Source organism: Benincasa hispida, chromosome 6 (genome assembly GCF_027475165.1).
Source record: "Benincasa hispida cultivar pf3 chromosome 6, pf3_genome.v1.1, whole genome shotgun sequence".
Lineage (NCBI taxonomy): Eukaryota > Viridiplantae > Streptophyta > Magnoliopsida > Cucurbitales > Cucurbitaceae > Benincasa > Benincasa hispida.
Genome location: NC_143483.1, coordinates 56290701 through 56302773, shown reverse-complemented (window position 1 = coordinate 56302773; position 12073 = coordinate 56290701). Strand labels below are relative to the sequence as shown.

The 12073-nt window shown below is 32.0% G+C and overlaps 1 protein-coding gene across 1 annotated transcript; it reads right to left on the bottom strand.

The window, feature by feature from the left end:
- Positions 1 to 8821: 8821 nt before the first annotated feature.
- Positions 8822 to 11615, bottom strand: LOC120079763 (uncharacterized). Its single transcript, XM_039034137.2, has 4 exons — positions 10814 to 11615; positions 10608 to 10722; positions 10379 to 10493; positions 8822 to 10204 (listed from the first exon to the last, which is right to left on the bottom strand). Exons 1-4 carry the CDS (start codon positions 10912 to 10914, stop codon positions 9264 to 9266), a joined length of 1272 nt encoding a protein of 423 aa, XP_038890065.1. The 5' UTR covers positions 10915 to 11615; the 3' UTR covers positions 8822 to 9263.
- Between the last annotated feature and the right edge of the window lie 458 nt (positions 11616 to 12073).

Genomic DNA, 12073 nt, shown 5'->3' with positions numbered 1-12073 from the left:
ATCACCACAACATACTAAGATGGGTCCTCAAAGGAGGAGGAGGTTAGGAATATTTATTAGATATGATTCCCCATCAATTATTAAATATCTTGAACCTCTAATGAGTAATACATTTACTGCACGATTTGCTGATTGTCATTTAATTAGACAAATTTTTCAATACTAAGGGGAGGAATTAAGAAGTTAGAAAAATAAATTACATGGAATGCATCGTTATTGTCCTATTTAGATCCTCGTATATGTGAACTTGAAGTTCAGAAGATAATTTATTTGCAAAATATAGCAAATTAGTTACCAAATGCATTTATAAATGCAAATAAAGTAACTAAATCACATATACCAGCTGCAAATATTCCATCAAAAATTGATATCCTAATACAGAAAATTGTCACTAATGAGTCTGCAACACACCAGAAGTATGGTAGACCAGTGGGTTTCAAAGATAAAAATCCTCGAATAATAAAAATAATAAATAGTAAAAAAAACAACTTGGTTGGTTAAGAAGGTACATCCATTAAACATTCCAATGGAAGTTTGTTCATTAGATGTGAAGAAAGATATATTTCGATCTCGAGATGATAATGAAAAACTTTTGGTTCTGAAGTATCATATCTTAGTGCAATTGGTGCACTTATATATCTTGCTAATAATATAAGACCAGATATTGCATTTTCAGTGAATTTATTAGCAAGATATAGTTCTTCTCCAACAAAAAGGCATTGGAACAGAATTAAGTATATTGTTATCTCCAATGAACAATTGGTATGAGTTTGTTTTATTCAAATAAATCAAAATTTGATCTAGTTGGTTATGTAGATTCTGGATATTTATCTGATCCACACAAAGTTAGATCTCAAATAGGTTATTTATTCACATGTGAAGGAACTGTTATATCGTGACAGTTAGTGAAATAGACTATAATGACTACTTCCTTAAATCATGCTAAAATTTTGGCAATTCACGAGGCTAGCTGAAAATGTGTATGGCTAAGATCAATGACTCAACACATTAATGAAACATATGGCTTGTCTTCTAATAAAAATATTGCAATAATATTATACGAAGACAACACAACATGCATATCTCAAATCAAAAGATGATATATTAAATGAGATAGAAAAAAACATATTTCACCAAATCTTTTCTACACTCATGATCTTCAAGAAAATGTCTACATCACTGTACAACAAATTTGTTTGAAAGATAACCTAACAGACTTATTTACAAAAGCATCACTTGCCACAATCTTTGAAAATTAGTGCATAATATTGAAATGCGGCGATTCAGAGATCTCAAGTGATGTTTCTACGAGGAGGAGTAAATGTACTTTTTAGGAGTATAAATTATATGAAATATGTACCATTTTCCCTTCACTAGGATTTTTTTTCCATTGGGTTTTTTTCCAAATAATATTTTAATGAGACATATTTTATATATAAGGGGCATCTAAGGGGGAGTATTATAAATATTATGATGATAGATGCCCATTATGTGCTCATGCTTAGTGTCCATTGGCCATGTGTCATGCCCCCATTTCTTGAAATGTTATCTATGTGTCTCAACATTACACATTATTAGTATACATGTAATCTACTTCCTACTTGTCAAATTGTCAATAAATAGTGACATTTAGTGGGTTTTGAAAGACACATAGAAGGTAAATTATATGACAATTAGAGAAAGTGGAGAATTTAGATACATTTCTTATTTTATATTTTGCTAATTTATTTTATTTTGTTTATTTATATATTATGTTTAATTTATTTTAATATTATATTTTATTAGTATCTGTGTTCTCGATGTACTCCTCAAGTTTACAACACTAACAAATAATTTTTTTTTCTCTTTCTGGAGAAGGTTGAATTTAAAACATTCATAATAAAAACTTGTCAAAAAGTTAAGGCATGTGTCCTTAACAGAAGTACACTCCACTCGTTGAACTCAAAAAAGTAATTGTTTTAGTTCATACTAATAGCATATCATCTTTAAATATTTTAATAAATTATCATAATATAAAACAAACATCAAAATCATTGTTTTTTTCTTTTTTTTTTCAAATGGCTAAAACAACTCTTAAAATATGGGGTAGTTGTAACTGCACTCTCAAACTTTTAATCATAAAAATTGGGCGACAAAACATTTACAAGTGTTAAAATTGACCCCTCAAACTTATAATAATCGTAGAAATTAGACCTAAAAATGATAAAAATTGAACTCTTAAACTTATATAAATGCTACAATTTATACAATCATGTTCATTTGAAGTTATAATTTGACCCAATTTTAACATTTATATAACTTTGAGGGTTCAATTTTTAAAATTAAAAATTTAAGGGTATAATTACAGTTATCACCATATTTGAGAGTGATTTATTTTTTTATTTTTTTTTACAATTTGCCTTTTTTTTTTTCAAAAGAGAATTATTATTTTTATTATTTTGCTTAAAAAATGATCTCATTCAAAAGTTCATAATTTTGAACATAAAAATAGGTAGTTTAGGCTTCGTTTGTAACCCTTTCGTTTTTTTTTTTTTTTTGGTTTTTGCAAATTAAATCTATTTTCTTCCATATTTCTTATAATAATTTGCATCTTTCTTTAAGTACAATGGTTGAATTCTTAACCAAATTGTAAAATGATAAACAAGTTTTTAAAAATTATTTTTTTTAGTTTTCAAATTTTGGCTTGATTTTTTAAACCATTAGTAAAAATAGATAATAAATGAAAAAATTTGGAGGTGAAAATCGTGTTTATAGACTTAATTTTAAAAAATAAAAACCAAAAATCAAATTGTTATCAAATGGAGCTTTAATTTTTTTAGAACCAAAATACTTGAATTTAAAAATATATAGATAGATCTTGAATTTTTTTTTTTTAAAAAAAAAAAAAAAAAAAAAAAAAAAAAAAAAAAAAAAAAAAACTATTGAAGAATAGTTCAACCTTCTCAAAGTCTACTTTCCATAAGATGTTACCTTTTTTCCACAAAAAACATATTACTCTAGAAAAATAAAAATTTAGTTAAGATTTCAAAGGAAAAAAAAAAGAAAGAAAAAAAGAAAAAGAAAAGAACAAACAAGTTCAAATTTGAATGTTTGAAACTTTGAAGCTGCACTTTTCTCAGCTTAATTGTTAGATTCATTTATTGTTCCAATCTTTGTAAACTCACACATTAATGACATATTGACATCAATAAATATGGCTATAATGAGTTTTTTTCCTCTTTTTTTGGGAGAAGTGAGATTAAATTACATTTTATGACTTTGTCCTCTATCATTCATGTCATTTAACAATATGCTTTTGAATTTTTAAATGTCCATTGATCTCAGTCTTACCAAATTTCTATTGTCATTATGTGATTAATTAAAATTGACATCATCATTACTTTATGATGCACAAAATGTCAATCTTAATCCTCTTTTGAAATTGAAGATTTAAATCTCCAAAGATGATAAATAAGGACTAAGAAATATTATTGAAAGTTTTAAATATTATTTTAGTTAGGTCAAAAATCACTTTTGGCCTCTCATCTTTCATTAAAATAATAATTTAGTACTTGAATTTTTGTTGGTAGCAATTTAGTTATTGCACTTTTAAATTTGTAACAATTTAGTCATTGAACTTTAATAAGTAACAATTTGGTGCTTATACTTTACAATTTGTAACGATTAGTCCTTATCGTGAAAAATATTATTAAGATTTAATGAAATTTCTCACAAGTGTAGATCATTAAATTGATCAAACAACATTTTTTTTTATAAACTATAAAGATTAGGTTGTTACATAAAAAAAATCAACACTTAATTTTAAAGTGGTTTTTCATCATAGAAACTAAATTGTTACAATTTTCAATATATAGGTACTAAATTGTTACTTATTAAAGTTCAGGAACTAAATATTGTTATGAATTGTAAAGATTAATCTTTATAATATACAGATTTGAAAGTATAGAGACTAAATCATTATCAGTTAAAGTTCATCGACTAAATTGTTACTTTACTTAAAGTTTAGGGATCAAAAGTGATTTTTAACTTTTTAATTAAGTTCGCAATATTGACCTCTGAGAAAGAAGGTTTATTTGATGGATAAAAAAAATGTGAATCTTGACAATTTCAAATATAATTCAGTGCATAAGATATCGTGATTTGTAAAAGAAAAAAATAATCTTGTCTAACCTAGGGTTGGTGTTTGAACTTTTGTATTTATTTCATATTGATCCCTAAACTTTCATAAGTTTCATATTTGTATTTGAAATTTTTTAAACAATCATTTTGATCTTTGTTATACTACTTATCTAATGCTAATCTCTAATCTATGTGACTTGAGAGCACACATATAAAATATTAATACACATACTCAAAGTTTGAGTAATGTTATTAGTTTGTTAGAAATAAAACAAAAAACAACTAAGGACCAAAATTATTATTTTATCTTAAATGTTAAGGTCCAAACGAAACATATCTCAACGTTTAACAAACTAAAATAACTTTTAAAAATCTAAAACCAAAATTTTTAAAAAAAAAAAAAAAAAAAAAAAAATTCAATTCCACAACCAAAAATTATTTCCAATAAAATGTCACCCTATCTTAAATTTTTTTCCAAAATTATCTTAAAGGCACAAATTTTTTTATTCGATAGAACTACATTCAAAAATAGTTCAATCAATTATAAATATATTTATATCTCTAACCATATATTTTCGAATTTTCGGTTAAATATTTTTAAGTCATTTTTTTTAATAATCCGCATTCTTTGGAAAAAAAAAAAGTTTTGTACTAATCTTTTTCTTCTTGGAACTATTAAAATTGTAAAAATTAAATTTGATCATCTAAAATCACTCGCAATGGATTGCCCATGTAAATTTTCTATATAATTTTTTTTTTTTTAAAAAAAAAAAACTCATATTGAGCTTATATTTTCATTTCTTGTTCTTGATTCCTAAATCCCAAAAGAAATTAAAGGCCAAAGGGGGGGAAAGAAAAAAAAAACCTTACTAACAATAAACAGATATGTCCAACATTAAACCCCAAAAAATGGGTGGTTTTGAGCAACTTCCTATTATATGAAGATGCATACATAGTTATCCAAGTTCTTTAATTATTTCCTTTACTAAAAATACTTATGATTTTGTTTTCAGCTTAACTTCATATAAATGCATGCCATGCATAAATAGCAAAAAGTCTCAAGAGAGAATTAGGAAGGAAAGCCAGAAGAAAAATGGGCAGCACAATGAGTTTTGTTTGGTGTATGATTGCTTTAGCATTGGCTGTCATGGCTACAACTGCAACTGCTTCAACCATCCATAAGGTGGGAGATGATCAAGGCTGGAGATTTCCGAAGGACGACCCATCGTTTTACACCAGGTGGGCTGCCAATAAGACCTTCATTGTTGGTGACAAACTTGGTAATAAGCTTTTTAAATCCTTCTCCAATGTCAATGTCTTTTTCGTCTTCGTCTTCCACCTCTCTCGTTGTAGCTTCCTAAGAAGTATTTGTTTACAACTCTTTAGAACTCAAAGGATACAACTATACAACCAATAGAATATATCTTAATCATGTAAAAATTGCCTTTAAACCCCTTCGTGGTAATTGCATTTCTAACTAGAGTTCAACAACTATAAAAGAAAGATCATTCCAAGGATCTAAGAAGCTTGAATTTATGGAATTTGGGATTGGAAAGTCTGAATGGAAACTCCTATGTACTTGGATAGTGCAAAAGGTAAGTTTTATGAGTTAAATTTATACTGGCAAACAAATCCACAAGCACGAAAGTTCAAACCATAACTCTTTGGGAAGTGTTTGGGACGAGTGAAGTTGTCAAGTTTAAAAAGTTGTAAACTCCTGGACCCATATTGTAAAGAGTTTATAAGACATAAAATTTATGTTTTTTAATTGTGGGACTCACGAACTCCTTGGGCCAAATAAGAAGTGAAGAACTAAGAAAGTTACGTGTATTTATACAACTTGTGTTGAATGATCAGACTTCAAATAGTTTCGAAGGAAACTAGAAGTAAGACAGCAGAATGTCATGTTTCAACTGACAGGTGAAACTATTGAGATCAAACAGTATAGAACTAAAGATGAACCTTTTCCAATCACCCTAATGAGCCCTCTCGTGTACAATTTGGCTCAAACTCAACTGGGTTTCCTTTTCTCAACATTATGTTTATGTTCTATCCTAACTGCATAAATGGTCAAGCCTTCACAAGCACATACCTGAGCTACATACGTCAAATATGGTTTTTTGTTCTTTTGTTTACAGAATTCATATGGACTGGCACGCATAATGTGGTCGAGGTAAGAAAGGATGAGTATGGAAACTGTACCGAGGGAGAAACACCACTTCATGAATTGAGCCCTGTGACAATCTCTCTTGGTACTGCTGGCTCCAAATACTTTATCTGTGCTGTCGTACCCCACTGCTCGTTCGGGCAGAAGTTGAGTGTGATTGTCGAATCTGATATATCGACAATGCCACCAGCATCGGCACCAAGCTCTGCTCCCACGTCTCTCCTGGCAAATGCTTTGTATGCAGCTATGCTCACCATAACTAGCATGTTCTTCACTTGTCTGTAAGTAGACTTCAAGATCTCTTGGCTCATCTTCCTTCTACATCAGTTGTAAGTAGTGTACCTTGATTGAGAATATTAAATATATGCATTTTATGTGATGAAACAAATGTGTATAAGAAGTGGGATTCCTGGCTCGTATTATTTTCCAGCCTCTCTGAATTCCGTTCAGTTTCATTTACCATCCTTGGCATAAAAAAATGAACTTTTGTTTGTAAATAAATTCACAGAAGATTTCATATCAGCAAGTTCCCACACATGACATGTTTCTCTGTTCCACTAACCTCCATAATGTTTACATCTTTCTTTGGCTCTGGGTTGGGGAAGCTAAAGAGAATAATTAAGGTAACAATCAATCAGTCAGTGGCAGGAAAGATACATTAACTTAAAAGGAAATTAACATAAGTTTAAATCAGCAAGCTCCCATAAACAAAAAGTTGCAATTATATATGCTTCCCCATGTTTATTTGTGTTGAGTTGAGGAGGGGGGGTATCTTTAACCACATAACTCTTAGAAGCAAAAAGTACCAATTATCTACCATAACATGTTTCCCTCTTCAAATAACCTCCATAACATTTGTTTTATTATTTCCTTGAAGCTATGACGCAAACTTTATGCAGTTTTTTCCATTTTACTAAACCTGTCAAGCATCTAATGCTTAAAGTTCTATAATAAATTTTGCATTGAATCAAGTGATTTGGGAGATCAAGACTAACACAAACATTTATTTAACTAAAACTAAATAAAAAGTTAAATATATGCAGCAATACTCTCATGTTAACCTCGCCCTGATAAATTTACATTACCCCACTTAGAACAAGGATCGAGTCATATGCACTGAAAGATTCAATGAAATCAAGGATAAAGTAATAGAGGATTAATACATGCTAAAGATTCTGAGATATGTTATGCAAATTCACATCCATTTCCCATCAAAGGCAATGTACATTTATAAGAAAAATAACATATGGATAATCTTTGACAGACATCTGTAAGAAAGACAACTTTCCCAGTTCACTGACCTTTCTTTCAGCCTTCTTTTTCTTCCTCCTTTTAAGCCCTTCGAAGGTTAGGTAATTTTGTTTAGTTGAATTTGAACCAAAATATGAGAATTTACCTAATGTAGACATGTTCTACTTAAATACATACAAACATACGTATGTATGTACACCACATATATATGTAAGTTTATATGCATGTATATGTTTCTCAATCACTTATACCAATACCATTTCACTTATGATGCACTATTTAATACAAAATCTCATCATTCAAAAGATTTTTTTATTTCTTTCTATAAAAACTCAGGTAAAGTTCCAGCAGAATCTCACCCCATAAAAGATGCAACTTCAACTCCAGAATAAAGAGAAATCAATGACAAACAGTCGGCAGCTCAGAGTGAGATAAGAGACATCCTCAATGAAAGAAAGCAATTATTTTTATATTCTCTTGTTAGGTACAACCCTAATCCCATGACACAAATAGTTACTCAAAGTATTTGAACTATATGAAGAAACCAAATATAAGTACATGAATCATCAAATTTCAGAAAATGCATCCCAGTTTGAAAGTTGTGATATTAACTCTCAACATAAATTACAAGTTAAGCAATGTAACTGGGAAAAGAATAAATATAGACCTAAGCAAGGCGAGCCTAAGCTCTCTGCTCACAAATATACACATACATGTACATGTATCAGTGTGTGTCTGTGTGTGATATATTGAAATCAGTATTTATAGGATAAATGGAAACTGCAAAAAACAAGGAGACAAATAGTCTAACCTAAGAAAACAAAAAATGATAAGATACAACAAGATATCTGGTTCTGAAGAATTAAAATCAATGATATATTTCCTTTACTTTTTTTTTTTTTTTTTTTCTGACAACTTGTGTGACTGATATGCTTTATGCACACTGCAACTAATTCCATGAGAATGCCACTAGACCTGTGACATTTGGTATCTAAGATATTTCATATCATAGATAAATGGTACTAAAGTTTGAACCCGTAATCACACGAATATCCAAAGTTATCCATATTTTAAATTTATGCATTTTACTAGACTGATTTATGAATAACTATAGAAATTCCTATTTTTCTTCAAATGGAAGCATATGACAATAGAAAAGCCATTCAAGCGATAACTTCCCTACCCTGCTTCCCAAGTTGCAATGCATGGAAATGTCCAGTTTACTTGGGGAAGCTAAGTCAGAATATCACAAAATACCAAAAAAAAAAGTTGAACACCAAAGAATTCAATTAAACTGGCATAATTAATTTACATTGGGTCTCAGTCTCAGAGAAGACAAAGAAAATGATCTTACTCTCAACGAGCATAAACAGCATGGTTTAACACTTCATGAAAAGTAATTCTCATGTAGGACAAAGAAGGTTGTAACAAGATTGAATCCACTTCTGTCTTTGTATTAGTTATGTGCCTCAATTAAAGTAACCGTTCGTAGTTATACTATTCAGATTTCTATTCTAACCATGTTGGTTAAGGGTTCACTCAACTCAATGTATCACCTTACATGTTTGGAGGGCCTGATCTATTATACAGTTCTGCGTAGTTGAGACTCAAATATTATAAAATTTCAGCTAAAGCTACAAAAGGAATAGTTCTCATTGGTGACAATACGACATTATGGGAAACTTTAAGATTTCCGATTTTATATGCCACAACATGGAAAAACTGTCTACAAACCTGACCCTTTAGTTTGACTGTCAAACCAATAAGATGGAACCTCAGGTGGCAAACAAAATGGTTCATCCTCCTCATTGCTACAAAATGGCTCTTTGCGTTTTCTTGTGGAAGATTCTGGATTCTGACCACCACCCTCTGAACTCCACAAATTTGTACAAGAACCGAAGGGATCAGATGCAGTTCTGGTTGGGAAAAAACTGAATTCTTTATTCGCGTAAATGGTTTGATCATGGAATTTGCGCCTCTCATGGGAACTGCTTGGAGCAATGTCTCCAGTTTCAAGAGCCCAAGTTTTCCTAGTGCTCACACATGGCTGGGAAGGTACACCCAACCTTAAAGATAAATCACATTCTGTGTCTGGTAGTTTCTCTTCTCTGGCTGTGATAACTTCTGATGGGAATCTGCTCATAGCATTTCCAGTTTTGCACGAGCGAAGGCTGTGCTCAGCAGGCTCCGCACTTGATATGATTGGTCTACCCAAAAATATAGTCCGTTGATTGGCGTCTGCTGAAAGCTGGGAACCTAAGTCGGATTCTTCATTTTGACAACGAATTCCATAATACAATGGATAAACAGATCCCAAATTAAGTGGGGCGTTGGTCTCAGTCATCGAATAGTTGTTATGAACAACTGGGACATTCTCAATCAAGAAAGCAGGGTTACTTGGAATGGTAGGGTTGTTATGTTGTTTTATTTGGCTACTGCGCTCTGAAGCAAAAAAACTGGAGTTTATAGTCTTGGCTCTTGCAAAGTTCAACTGGTTGCCATGGTGTAATGACGATATCGGCAGGCATCTTTCATCGGTGGCTTTATTCAACGTAGTGGCAAGAGTAGATGTTGGTTCTTGTCCCCTTGGAGTAAGATAAGTCCTCGGGTTGCTATGGCGTTGGCTTCTAGAAGCTCGTACCGGAACACAACCGAGGTTAAGTGCAGCTGAATGCCACAGAGAACAAGCAAAGAAAAACAAAACAGGAATAACTAACAACTTGAGTTCATACAAACAGATGACAAAAAAGGAACCAAACCTAATACATTTCCAATAAAGAAAAACGAAGAGCACAGTTTCACCATTAGATCCAAGAACTTGAAATGCAACTACGTTTTTACCTTCAACACATGGAGGCAAAAGCTCACCGCTCTCACTACTTTCATCTCTTCGAATTATTGTGTTGACAGCATCATTTAAACGGTCCCAAAGCGTCTCAAGATTCATATACTCAACCTAAGCAACCAAACTAAGCAAATTACGAGGATGAAATCCGAAGCTTGAAACACGACAAGATCCGAATTGTGAGCAAAACCCAGAAGAGTAAAGGGCAAAAAAAGAAAAACGTACCTCGGAATTAGCTTTAGAATACATGATTTCTTCAGCTTTCAAAACAACAATCGGCAACTTCTCCTGCCATTCCTTGTTCTTCTTAGTAGCAGGGGTATGATTCTCATTGACAACCCTGATCAAACATATGGTGTGCAAATTCACCAAAATGCACAAAGCAAAACACAAAGTCGAAGAGAATCAACGAAATTAACAAGACCCAGAACCTGAAAATTTGCTGAATAATGGAACCTCTCATGGGTTGGTGCCTATCGCTATGCCAAGCTCTCCGCACGCACTCGTACGGTCTGGGGCCTGGCCGCGGCATCTTCGTTCCCCCGTAGCTAAGCCAGTCAGAAACACAAAAATCCTTGACGAATAGACAAAAAGGAAAAAATCAAGAAAAGATTCGAAACTCTTAGCTCCCAAAAAATCAGTGGTAGTACTGAAGATGGGTTTGGATGATTTGCATTTGCTCTCTCTCTTTTAATCCTCCATTTTCATTCCCCAATTAGCAATGGGACAGTTCTTGCTGGGTTTTGGAGAAAAGGGAGAGAAAAAGGGTAGCTTTCTTTCTCCATTCCTTGTCTTCTTCAATAATTTAAGATAGTTTACCCCCAATGTTTGATGTTCAATCTAGTTGTTTTTGTGTATAAGGAGTGTCACCTATTGGGGAAAATAGAGTGGAGGGGGTGGGGGTGGGCTTCAAAAAGTGCTTCTGTAAAATCTCCCTGCCACAACATTCAGCAATTGGCACATCAATTACCTTGTGCTATGGGCCACACCACCCCCAGAAACAGCGACCTCCCATCATCTCATACACAAACTTTGAATCTATCTTCTAAATAACCAAACCAAATTTCAAAATCTCAATCCATTTTTCTAACTTCCCATTCAAAAAAATCACTTTTTTCCCTTCTGGGTCTCTCTATTTTCACCCAATTCACAACCTTGGCTTCAAAACAAGTAATGGGTTTTGGTTTTTGAAGAATGAAGAGGAATTTTGTGTTGTGTTGTGTGTTTTGTGAGTGGTGGCAGTGGCTAATGACACAGCCCTGACATTGCATGCCATACCCACTCTCTCATGTCTCATTTCATGTCCCCACTTCGAAAAAGCTACCACAATGAATGACCCTCGAAACCCTTTTTTTTTTCCTTCCATTTTTGTGCATTTCACTCTCATAATGGTTAAAAAAAAATAAAATATATTAAAAAAAATAAGAGAGAAGAATTTATCATATAACAAATTATGATTGAACAATTTAATAGAATGTATAAATATATATGTTACTTTAGGATGCATTTAAGTATTTTTCGTTTTTCATTTCTTTTACTCTTCCTTTTCCTCTGCATTTCGGCCATTCTTCTTCCTATTCCTATCTTTTTCTCCCATTTTCATGACAAGTCCATATCTACAGGGAGCTCAAACTGCCCAAGTGGCAAACTCATCCTCTTTCTCTATGAATGTTGTCTGTCCCCTTTGCCCT

Coding starts and splice junctions, on each gene's coding strand:
- LOC120079763 (XM_039034137.2), bottom strand. CDS start 10,914: ATGCCGCGGCCAGGCCCCAGACCGTACGAGTGCGTGCGGAGAGCTTGG. Junction 10,723..10,813: donor ATTATTCAGCAAATTTTCAG/GTTCTGGGTCTT, acceptor ATGTTTGATCAG/GGTTGTCAATGAGAATCATA. Junction 10,205..10,378: donor TTTGCCTCCATGTGTTGAAG/GTAAAAACGTAG, acceptor TGTGGCATTCAG/CTGCACTTAACCTCGGTTGT.